This window comes from Tinamus guttatus, unplaced genomic scaffold (genome assembly GCF_059628265.1).
Source record: "Tinamus guttatus ecotype Peru unplaced genomic scaffold, ASM5962826v1 Tinamus_guttatus_pri_ptg000927l, whole genome shotgun sequence".
Classification (NCBI taxonomy): domain Eukaryota; kingdom Metazoa; phylum Chordata; class Aves; order Tinamiformes; family Tinamidae; genus Tinamus; species Tinamus guttatus.
This window is the reverse complement of record NW_028289461.1, coordinates 1,367,671-1,379,941: the sequence shown is the minus strand read 5'-3', so window position 1 is coordinate 1,379,941 and position 12,271 is coordinate 1,367,671. Positions and strand designations below refer to the sequence as shown.

General features: G+C 38.2%; 1 protein-coding gene across 1 annotated transcript; it reads right to left on the bottom strand.

Moving 5' to 3' along the window:
* Positions 1-1,897: 1,897 nt before the first annotated feature.
* Positions 1,898-10,629, bottom strand: FAM168B (family with sequence similarity 168 member B). The gene is made up of 6 exons (XM_010218665.2): positions 10,494-10,629; positions 9,150-9,233; positions 5,925-6,067; positions 4,820-4,997; positions 3,313-3,438; positions 1,898-2,309 (listed from the first exon to the last, which is right to left on the bottom strand). Exons 1-5 carry the CDS (start codon positions 10,561-10,563, stop codon positions 3,326-3,328), a joined length of 588 nt encoding a protein of 195 aa, XP_010216967.1. The 5' UTR covers positions 10,564-10,629; the 3' UTR covers positions 1,898-2,309; positions 3,313-3,325.
* Between the last annotated feature and the right edge of the window lie 1,642 nt (positions 10,630-12,271).

The following is a 12,271-nucleotide window of genomic DNA, read 5'->3' as shown; positions in this document are numbered from 1 at the left end:
AACTCTTCATTAAAATCATACTAAGACAACAAAAAATTCAACTCTACGCTAGCTAAACTGGACAAACAGCCTGTGTTAATGTTCACTGTACTCTCTGGCGCACCTGACTAGCCAAAGCTGCAAACCTACTACAGAAATGGAATCGATAAACAGACTCGAACGAAGCAATGCAGACTCAAATGGTTTGTCTGGGGTCATTCTCTGCTCCATAGAAAAATATATGGAAATCCCTAAGCTGCAGTAAGTGCTCATGAATAAGGTTTAAAGTACTTCTTGTCAACATTATAGTTATGTTCAAGGCATTAGAAATAAGGGGGCAATCCACTGACAGTGATCCATGCAAAATAATCCTAAACTTTATTAAACAAACAAAAGAACAACCACACACATGGAAGTAAAAAAATACGGAGAGTGCTTAAGGTACAAAATATTTACTGAAGGCTCTAGCCGCCAATGGGTTATCGGGTACATAAGCCTCCCACCGGGGCAGAGTACTGGAATGGCGGCATTAAATCAGCACTGATGCTACCCTGAAGTAGCTGCCAAATCTGCATGGGAGCAGAACACCCCAAACCAAAGCACAACTAGATAAACATTAAAAAACAAAACAAAACAAAAAACACTTCTGAATGGAAGTTAACCTACGAGAACACTACAGCCTGATATACCTCTGTGTAAACGCCTAAAAGGGAACGACGTTTTGTAACCACTTACTGCATATTTATTGCAGGTAGAATGTATCCAAAAGAACAAAACTGAATTTTTCTGGAATCATAAATCATGCAGGTTTAAGAAAAACCTTGATTTTATGTGCAATAGTCAAATTTAAAAATTTAAAATCTTCCCCATGACGATTTTGGTATACAAATGGGTTCTACGGGTAGCCCTTTATACCCACAGCATATGCTTTGAGGTACTCTTAAAAATCGAAGTTGTAAGCAAGAATATCAGAAATGACTCACTGCAATGAAATGCTAATCCGCAGTCGGTCTTTTACATGCTTTCAAGTGCAATTTGGGAAGGAGAAAAAGAAGAAAAAAACCCTAAAGAATACACCGAAAAGCTGTAACTGATGAATGGCTCCTACTACAGCTACAGATGTTTTCAGGAAAACTCCCCAACTCTACATTCTGGCAGCCCTACTAGAGCATATCCCTAGCCTATACTGCAAGAAGCTACTAAGGAAATTGTGTGAAAATGGTTTGTTCCCCTTTAACATACTCATCAGGCACACAAGCTTTCCTCAGAATAAGATGCAGCTGAACTCTTCCTGTTTGTGGCGGAAAACCTTAGCATTTCTTAGATTTCTAGAAAGCAAGCTGGGTCAACTGCACATACATTCTCAACTATGATACTCTCTAGGGAAAACAGCATGGATTTCCTGAACTGAGAACTAAACCAAAACGTTTTTCTATCAGTCTGTGTGGCAGTCTCACTTTGACATATCTTGCATCACATGAAAGTTCGCACTGGATACGTATCTCCCCAGGACGTGTAATCCGTTATGCAGGTGATGTTACCTCCTCCTACTCCTCACAGCAAGTATTTGCCTAAAGGAAGTTTGCTTTATTTACTGGCACACAGCATTACCTTTGTCATTTCATTTTGATTTCTAAGAATATCTGCATAACACTGAATCCATGAAATGAAAATGATACAAATAAAACTAATTGTGTACAGGATTTCTACAGCTTGTCTGACTCATTTTCCAGTCACTTCAATTTGTGTTAGTTGAAAGTGAACAGAATACATCACTTAAAAAAAAAAAAAAAAGTGCCCCTTCTAAACCAGCAACTCCATCAACCCCAAAAAGGTTGAAGCACTTATCTAATGTATATTACGGTATTCTATAAAGAAACTCACTTTCATGATTCTACCTCTTAAGACCCTGCATACATTACAACAGTGCATTAGCGATACAAGTTGTAAAATACTTTTCGGTTCCTTTGGATTTGCATATGATGGTTTTTGCATCAGTCACTGCAGGTAGATTGAGCAAGCTTTGTTTTTGTGTTTTAACATGCATTCAACTAGATATGGATCAGAATAAATTTATACTCCCTTTTTATCATTATAATTGGCTAAAAAATTGCAAGACAGTCCACAAAACAGGATTTGCTTTAAGACTAACTGCTGGAGTTCCAAGATGTAAGATATGCAGCACTGGAAAATCTTCAGTGATCAGGAATTAGTAGTGTTTAGCCAAGTGTTGAAAGCATTCAGAAGAAAAGTCCTGGTTGGAGGCATGAGGGCTTCAGCACCAACTTTTAAACCTCAATTTCTTGATTGCATATCTCCCATCTTCAAACCTACATGGGAATGAGAGAGGGAGGAAAGAGAAAATAAATAAATAAATAAACAAACACACACACACACACACACACACACACACAGGGAAAAGCTTAAATATGTGGAAAACTATTTGAGTATTTGAATGTGGTATTCTAATACAGCACGCTCCATGGTGCTAGGCGTATACAACAGATGTTAAAAAGTGTCATCTAGCGCTACTCTAGCACTCATCTAGACAACTGAATCACTAGTCACTAATTCTATAGGTTGAGGAACAACCACCTAGGTAAGAACTCATTACATTGGTTTTCATCCATCACCTTTATTCCAGTTTTCTTTCTATTGGCACTAGCAATCATAACTAAGGAGAAGTCACAATACTGAAAAGGTGTTTCATGTCCAATTACCAGCAGCCAAGAGCTAAATTATGGCAAATTTTTCAGTTTTTATAGTCATGTAATACTAAAATTTGGATGAAGTGAGCTCTGTATGTGAAACATTTCAGATCTGCAATCTGATATGTAGCATTGCAGCAAAGCAAGAAAAAGACATTACATGACTGGCTCAAGTGGCAAACGAGCACCCTAATCACAGAAACAAAAAAATGCTAAGTTAAAATAAAGTTAACTTTATCACAAACTGAATGGACCAAAATTGAATGAGCTACGTTCTTTCATCCAGGTATCACAGTACTGCTGAATTCAACTCTACTAAGTTAACCCTGCAGTCCCAGATGGATTTTAATGGGAAACTTCAAAGTCGTTCGTATTCCACATGCACTGAAGAACAACAAAAATCACAGTAATTTCTGAAGACAAAAATAGGTGAAGAAATCCTAGTACATTTCTCTGCTTTGCAGAAAAAGCTATATCTCAAGCAGTATTTGGTGTAATCTTACTCAGTTAAGATGCTGCAGTACCTCAGATCACTTACCTTCTGAAAAAACTCTCCCTGAAAGAACCTGCAGTGCTGTTATTTACAAAAATAATGTAACTGCCTTCATTCAAGCCATTAACTTACACTGCCAGGATGATCACCACTGTGGGGGCACATAACTATAGGTTGGTGTTCCTGGAGCCCGATACGTGGGCATAGTAACCGGATGAGGGGCTACTGGAGTTGGGGAATGAGTTGTCAACAGAGTTCCTAGGACAGAGAGAACATTTTTTTTAAATATACATTTTCACAAATTCTAGTTACTTGAACATATGCAAGAATTGACCTTTTTACTTATAGGTTGTTCATCAGTGGTTTTAAAAATACCAATATTGTTTTTGCATCCAGCCCAAACCCTTCTTCAAACATTTCTGCAAGACAATCATTCCAATGCTTGGTCCAATGCATACAGAGACATTCATTATTTAAAAAATGGCTTTTACAGAAACCCTGCAAGGTAAGCACATTATACACTGCAAAACTCTTTGCCACAGCAAGCTTTATACGCCGCAAGAATGCCTGACGGCAGAGATACCTGACTGATACATCAAAATAAAATTAGTTCCTGTCTATACTAGTGCCAATAGGTTTTTATGAACTGGGGGATAACAGAATGAAACAGACCAAGAGAACAGAAACTTAACCTTATTCTGGAGCGCTTTATATAAACAGTTACACACACTTGTGAGCTGCTTTTTTCGTGCAAATTGAAGCATGAAACTGAAAAACTCTAAAGCTAGTTCAGTTTGTGACACATGACACATCACTAGATTTGGGATTCCTCAAATTAAATGATCAATCTGATGAGACACAAACCAGCATTTGAAAACAAGCTCAGAACCCTCGTTTTTTAAACTCCTGAATTAAGATGTGGTTGGATATTTCTTTGTTTTTGAATGAAGTGTGGACATTTCTAAGCAAGTGAATATCCACTGGGTAAAACCAATGCCATCCTCTCAGCAAAAACTCACATGACACTAGATCTTGGTTAAACAACATTTTCAGCTAAGTTCACAAGGTTCATAGAACCTTGTAACTAAGAGCATGGCATTGGGAAGATGACGCCCCTAACCACCTAGTCTGGTCACAGAGGACCTCCAGTCACTGCAAGTAAATAAATCTTTTTTTTCCAACATAAAAAATTCCAGTTAGCGATACGAGAGGAGGCCAAATTGACTTAGGAGGTTACTGCCTTCAACAACAGTGTACCAGAAAGGTATAGAGAAGATGAAGTCGGACCTGGACACTGACAAAGCAATAAGCAAAGGATACTAAAACATGTGACTTTCTATACAGCTATAAAGAACAACTACTTTACTATAAAGGTGGTAAAATATTGCAAAAGGTTGTCCAAAAAGGCTGTGGAATCTCCCCTCCTTGGAGATAACTGAAATATTGCTGGACAAGTGAGCAACTCATCTAGCTGGACACTCTTTGAGAATGACCTGGAAAAGCCCTTTCTGATCTAAATTCATTTCATTCTGCCTGGCACATCTCCAACAATATATTTTTATATAAAACAGGCTGTGTTCTGCCTCAAACTTAATAAAGAATTTCACCAAGAAAACGTAAATCTTCTAAGTACACATACCTGCTGACATTGCCATAGTAGTCCCAGCCACCATCCCCATAGTCACACCGTTTCCTCTTGGTGGTGGAATCGGAGCAGGATACATAGTTGCTGGCATGCCGTTAGGCTGCACAACTGTGGTGTGATGAATTACGTGGGGTGGTGCTGCATACAAAGGCTGTGTGTAATAAGTGCCTTGCTGTTAGGGAAGAAGAGCAAATTAAATGATTAAGTATATCTAGTGAGGAAAATAAACAGGCTGTATCTTCTTTTATAAAGGTATCATCAAATTAAAGTACTATTCTAAAAATGCAATGTGTTTACAGAAGAGAAGTCAGAGCACTCGACTATTCTGAGCCGTTCTCTTTCACCGACAAACTTCCAGCATTTAGCTCCTTTTTAAGACTTCTAGAATAACACTCAATAGCAGAGACCTCTGGAGAACTCCTCAATAGATTCTGCAGCTTCAGTTAAAAGGTGCATTCTTCACTTATTCTCTTTGTTTCTCATCTCTTCATATATATTAATCCATTGCAGAACTCTGTTATTCCTTCAGAAAGCTTTCCCCCTCCCCCCACCCCCCGCCACTTGTTTTTGGTTTAACAAATCCAAACATACCAAGCAGACTGGGTCAATTTTGCAACATGCTTGTTAATTCTCTTTAATTCAGGCATACATGGCAGGCCAAATATCCTCTGTATAAAAGGGGACCAGACTTTTCCCCCAAACACCCAGTTTACTGAAGTGTTTATTAATTTTATTCTATTTATATTTTTCATCAATTTGGCTATTATGAGAGTTAGTATTTCTCTGAATCTTCACGGAGACTTCAGAGTAAGCTTACATCAATTTTTGTCAAAACAAGATCAGGAAACAGTAGCAGCAGCTTCCAGTGCTCATTTCAAAAACTGCTATTAAAAATCTACTGTCTTTTTGAAGAGCAAACACTTCTCAATGAGTACAGAGTCCTGCCGAGACAGGAAATGTAAATGCAAGCAAACAGAGTGTATGAAGCATTCTCATAAAGAAATAAATGTAACGTAAGACTAATAGTTCAAATAGTTATTGCCTTGAAAACAAAATGCTATGGGAACAGCAGAAAGGTTCGGGGGGCTTGCGGATTTACCTGTGCATACGGATTCTGCTGTGGATAGGCACTTCGAACTGGGTACACAGCAGTCTGATAGGGATTTGGCGACGAAGAATACGGTGGCACTGCGCCACTGGTGGGTGAACAGGATACTTTATATGGGGTGCCTGGGGTATAACCTGAAACAAAGTTAAGTCTGCATTAAAAATATGAAAAATAAGTGTCAGTACATTACTTAATAAGGTTAAGGTAGCAATTTTCTTAAGTGTCTTAATCTTCTTGCCGTATGTGAATATTTAGTAGGCTACCCACAAAGCCCATACACAACTTAGATCTTTTCTATAACTCTGGTACCAGTCTGCCTGTAATATTTGACTATAAGATTATACTAAGGTTTAGAGCAGGAATACAAAAGCGTTATCAGCGCTACCCGCTGGTAAAGAAACTGAGAGCAGCAGAGAAAAGCCCTGACCTATTCTGAGAAAAGGTCAAAGCCTGAGTCTGCACTACTGCTCTGTGCTGGAATGATCTCCTGGCTCATGCAGACCCTCCACGCTAGGTCACAGCATTCTCAGCAAGCAAACCTCTGCTTCTGCCCGTGGGGACAGATCTCAGAACTGATGCAAAGCAGCCACCACCCAACTTTGGAGCAGCCACCCCTGCGTATTACAGGAATTAAGTCCAGAAGTCTGGCAATTTTCTCCCTCCTTCGCAAAAATAAAGAAAATCCACACTGACAAAAGCAGCTATTCTTCAAAACCCTATTGCTGCACGTGATTTTGTACACAGATTTCCCTTAAATTTACTGAACCAATTCCGAGTACTGCATAGTAGGGATGGAGATTTGTCCAAAAATCAAGAGGATAGTTTTAAGCGTTACGTTAACTCAGAGGACATTGGTAACAGCCATCCTTATAAGTAACTTTAATATATTTAACAGCTGTTAATTATATGCATTTAATAGTTAGGGGGGAAAAAAAAAAGTAGTCTTTAAAATTGTTTAATAATCATGGCTTTTGTTTCTCTTCACCCAGCTTTTAAAACCTTTCCAAAAGCTGCTGTTTCAGAAGTTCAGTTCTATACTAAGAAATCCCACTTAAGCAATGGAAGACATTGACAGCTGCTTTAACAACTAAGCACAGGGACTGTATGGATAATGAATATATGCTACACAGTGTGCAGAGAAAGAATTAGTTTTAAGAATTAATTTGACATGGTAAAGTATATGTATGAGGATTCTGTCAGCTTCAAGATCAGTCATATCTAAAGTTCATGTATTTAGAACGTGATAAAACTTTTTAGCTAGAACAGTACTAACTAGTGCCAGAACAACACAAGAAGGAAATTAAAAACACTTGTTAATTCATATAAAAGGGAGACTAGAGGAGATGAACTTTGCTTTAAAAAACAACTGAGGCTAGAATGTTCTGACTTCAACATCGAGAAGAGATCTGAAACCATATAGCGTTCACAACACTATTTCTATGATAGGGCAGAGAATGTATAGAGTGTGATGGCAGATCACCTTTATTCTTTTGCAGGACTATGCTTTTCAATTTTACTCCACTCATCATGCAGAATATTATCAAGTTAACTGAGGAAATTAGTTTACTATGTTGTTTTTAATATTTTCAAACCTTCAGACACATCAAAACAGGCCAACACAGCACTAATCCAAACTCTGTTGTGCTTTGTATGACTCCTCCATTAGCTGAAAAATAGGCCATGCTGGGGAAAGAACCTTACTGCAGCATGGCAAGGTACCTGCATCTAGCAAAAAAGCAAAAACAAACAAACAAAAGGAAGAAAAAAACCCCAAACACCCCCACACAGTAAGTTCCAAAGTGCTGGCCACACAGCTTTAGCACTGAACTACAAACCGTAGTTCCAGCAAAGCCTTCATTCTAAAACCCAATCCACCAATACAGCTGCACAGGCAATCTGACTTGGATTCTGTGAAATGGTACATCTGTATTAGAAGCCTTCTGCCTTCCCACTTATTTTTTCCCCTCTCTCTCTCATTGACTTTAAAAGTAAAGTAGACCATGTGATTATTCAAACACAGACCTGTGTCTGTGCCTGTTCTAAACAGCAATGTCATGGCACATTCAAATACTACTGCATGATACAACTTTAAAAGACCTCTAATATACAGAAGTATATACAACTGTGAGTGATGTTAAGACTTCATGACTGACAGGAGTCTCCTGGCAGGTAATACTGTACTTCAGAAACACTGAACTTCACAACTGCCAGCAGGCTCCCGCGACATATTTTCTCAATGGAATCACAGAATCGTTAAGGTTGGAAGGGACCTCTAGAGATCATCTATCCAACCCCCTGCACACGCAAGGTCACCTAGAGCACGTGGCACAGGACTGCGTCCAAACGGGTTTTGAAGATCTCCAGAGAAGGAGACTCCACAACCTCTCTGGGCAGCCTGTTCCAGTGCTCTGGCACCCTCACTGTCAAGAATTTTTTTCCTTAAGTTCCTGTGGAACTTTTGATGCTTCAGTTTCTGGCTGTTTCCTCTACTTCTGTCAATGGCCATCACTGAAAAGAGGCCGGCCCCATCCTCCTCACTGCCTCCCTTGAAGTACTTCTAGACACTGCTCAGGTCCCCTCTCAGCCTTCTCTTCTCCAGGCTGAACAGACCCAGCTCCCTCAGCCTCTCCTCATAGGGCAGATGTTCCAGGCCCCTGATCATCCCTGCGCTGGACTCTCTCCAGCAGCTCCACATCCCTCTTGTACTGTGGAGCCCAGAACTGGACACAGTTCTCCAGATGTGGCCTCACCAGAGCTGAACAGAAGGGCAGGATCACCTCCCTTGACCTGCTGGATATGCTCTTTGTAATGCACCCCAGGATACATAATACCATGAGCAAAGCAATGTAAGGAGTTTAAGAATTTAAGAAAACTGCCAAGCAGAAAAATGAAAATTTTAAAAAAGTCAGAAACCTAGAATAACTGGTAGGTTAGAAAGCAAGTGAAGTCAAGGAAGAAGCAGTGAAAGAAAGCATACAGCACAAGCATTTAAGTTTAAAATGCAGAAACAACAGCTAGAACTCAGCAGAACACATCTTAAGGCACAATCATATTCATTTAAAATTTATCAGATGATTCTTTGACTCATATTCAAAGTACTGTGAAATTTATCCCACAGCACATGTGTTACCGTAAACCACTGCAGTTGTTCCTCAGTCTTGGTTTTAACAATTACTGAGCCTCATGTTATTGCTTAGACGTACACTTTGCACATACCTGCTTGGAAGGTAGGATTTGCTCCAGGATACATATTAGGGGAATAGGCAGGAGCAGCCGCTGCATAGCCCATTGGGAAGCCAGCTAGAAAAAGAAGAGGTCAAAGTTATTTTCTAGACTAATTGCATAGTCTAGCTAAGTTTTATTCTCAATGATTCTCACTGCACATCTTTTCAGCTGAGATGAACTAATAGCCTGTTTCACAGAAATAATGAAATCCCTAAAAAAAAGCCTCAGTGACTGACTTCCCACATACGAGATGTCACAAGTGTAGAGTAAAAAGCACCATAAGCACTCCAAAATGCTCATTACATTTGACACAATTTATTACTATGCTTCTATATCAGACAAGCTTACCAGTTTCACCAACTTATTGTGACACTCAACTGTATGTGATTCACAGCAGCAAAACAGGAGATAAAATCTTCTATACCAGAATAGAAGAAACACTATGGCTAATCTAACACTATGAAACACCGGCCTCAACTATAAACTTAAAATATCATCAACAGGAAAAAGCTAGTTGAAATGTATAAAGTTTGTTACGCTGAAATAACTGAAAGTGCTGAAATAATCCTAGCTTAATCTTTCAGAAACTTGTTCACATTACTCTTTCTACAGGTTGAAAAATGGGGTTATTGCCACGTTTTGTTGTCAACATAGAAAGATGACAATTTCTACACATAAAATGTAATGATTATTCATTTAACTGGTGTCATATATATCAAAGCTACTAGTTTTAAACTATTATTCAGATTTGAAGCACTTGGATTTCTCTATAAATCCCCAAGTCCATAGCAATTACTCCTAACAAAACAAGTGGTTTAGCTCAGGCCTATAAGTTAACTTAGTTTTGTAAAGCAGTTTGTAAACATAGTATTATGAAGTGCATGTAACTTCCTATGTATTAAGTTTCACAGTAAAGAAAATTCATTTATGAGCCAGATTTTAGGAGAGGAAACAGTAACAGGGAAAAATAAGGGGAAAAAAGTACTCTACCTAATATGAAGCACAAATTTTAAAATACTTTTATACTTCCAAACTGGACATACTTCCAGCAGCCAAAAGACAGTATTTGATGAACAATAATGAGAGAAGAAAGGTTAACAGTGTCAGCCAAATAGAGACAGAAATAGATTGACTTTGTTTTTTGCAGAAGGAAATTATTAGAGCTCCTGAGATACTTTAGAAGAGCTATTAAAGAACACTCAGAACAATTTATATGATTCTTGAAATCTCACTCAAAAAAACTATCATGTGTGAAGCCATTATTATTTGACCATTTCTTTTGGTTATAATAGATATCAAAGTAAATGATGTTCACTGAAATCTGGCGTTACTCACCTGGATAACCAATTCCTTTGGCATTTGCATAGGGAACCCCAGAAGATCCAGGGCTATATACAGGATTCATGATTTCAGTAACTAAATTAGGGAGAGAAAAAAAAAAATTACTCCAGTATGGGGAAATCTTGAATTGTCAGCAGCACCATGGAACTAGAAAGGAAAGAAACACAATGCAATTTTACTACTCATACCAACAGCTACAAAGCAAGACAGGGTCAATTCAGAACTAAGTTTCAAAGCACCATGAACCTTCAGATAGAGAATCTCTCAAGTACAAAGTGTTCCCTGTTGTAAAGCATATTTTCATAGTTTTCCATCCCTAGGTGCTGCCACAGAACACAAATCTACTAACCCAGTGCAGCAGTTCACACTAGATTCTCTATCTGTGCACGTCTCCTATCAGTCTGAGTCTCATCCCATTTCTTGCTTTAATCATCTAGCCAAGAGATGTAAATATTCACATTCTTCTACTACTGGCATTACAAACCTGAGATTCCAGTCCGTTACCAGCACCATCAGCAGGTCAATTATTACAGAACTAAGTGGAAAAAGATATTCTGTATTAGAAAGCTAATTAAGTAATTTACTGCTGTTAACTTTCCAGGAGCATATGACGAGTTGGCAGCTGGGTCCAGTCATTTCTGAATTATGGATTCAAACCCCAAGAAGGCACCTATAATTAGCATCGCTGGCAGGAACAAAACTGAACCTTCAGTGCTCAAAGCAAACCTTGCATGTAAACACCAAGAGGGTATTGAAGATGCTTTCTCAAGGTTTTCTAGCAAGCTTTTGTTATAGATTAGAAATAACTGCACAGCAGTTATAAGCACCACGTGCTAGAGGACTGTCATTTTAATCCCTCTTGCTTGGGTTTCTGATACTCTTGTGCATATTTACTGATCTACCTCTTCTCAATACAAGTGCCAATTTTTCACTAGAAATGGTCTCTCATGGAAAAACAGGGATACGCCATCAAACCAGACTTTCTTATCAACCACTAATACCTGATATTTGAGTTACTTCTCCAGCTGTATCTTGAGATATCTGAGCCCACCTAGCAAAACAGAACACCAAGCAGTTTTACACTACAGTTATACAAAATTTTGTAAATATAAACTTTATGAAGTAAAATAAACTTCATAATTACATCTGCACTAGTTCAATCACTGAATGTGGTCTGACAGGAATCTCTGTTTGTAAGTGTTTCTTCTTTGCCCAATAAACCTCAGTTAAGTAAGTACATAAAACAAGCAGTATGTAGCAGATTGCTTGTTAAAATGAACAGTATTAGGAACAGCTCTGTGGCAAGATTTTTAGCCTTATCTAACATGCCACAGCAGATTCAAAAGAAAGATTTTTGCAACATGAAGAATTTAGGAATTAAAACCATATCAACTCAAACTCAATGTACAAGAATTAAAGATTCATCAATTTATCGGATTTTTTTAAACCTAAGTACAACTGCTAAAATAACCTAAGTAGAATTGCTTTTATGTGCAGCATCATAATTGATTACATTACAGGACAATAAAATAAATTAAAAACAAGCTGTCATTATACTGCCTAATATCAAGAAAGTTCCCTAAAGCAGTTATTTTATATAACCTGATGCATATTTTATACACCAAAGCAGCTTTAATTACCTGACCAACATGGAAAAAAGCAGTTCAGCAGAAATCTCTTTGTAAATATCCCACAACAAACAATTCTTCCTTAAGTGTCCTTCTTTAAGGACATTAGAATTAAGAGTATCACATCAGTGCCTTTATCAGTCA

Bases quoted from the DNA above. Each gene is read 5' to 3' on its own strand.
- FAM168B (XM_010218665.2), bottom strand. From the start codon at position 10,563: ATGAATCCTGTATATAGCCCTGGATCTTCTGGGGTTCCCTATGCAAAT. The intron at 6,068-9,149 runs GTATGTGCAAAG...ACTTTGTTTCAG, and splicing joins AAATCCTACCTTCCAAGCAG to GTTATACCCCAGGCACCCCA. The intron at 3,439-4,819 runs GTATGTGTACTT...TCTCTGTCCTAG, and splicing joins TACTATGGCAATGTCAGCAG to GAACTCTGTTGACAACTCAT.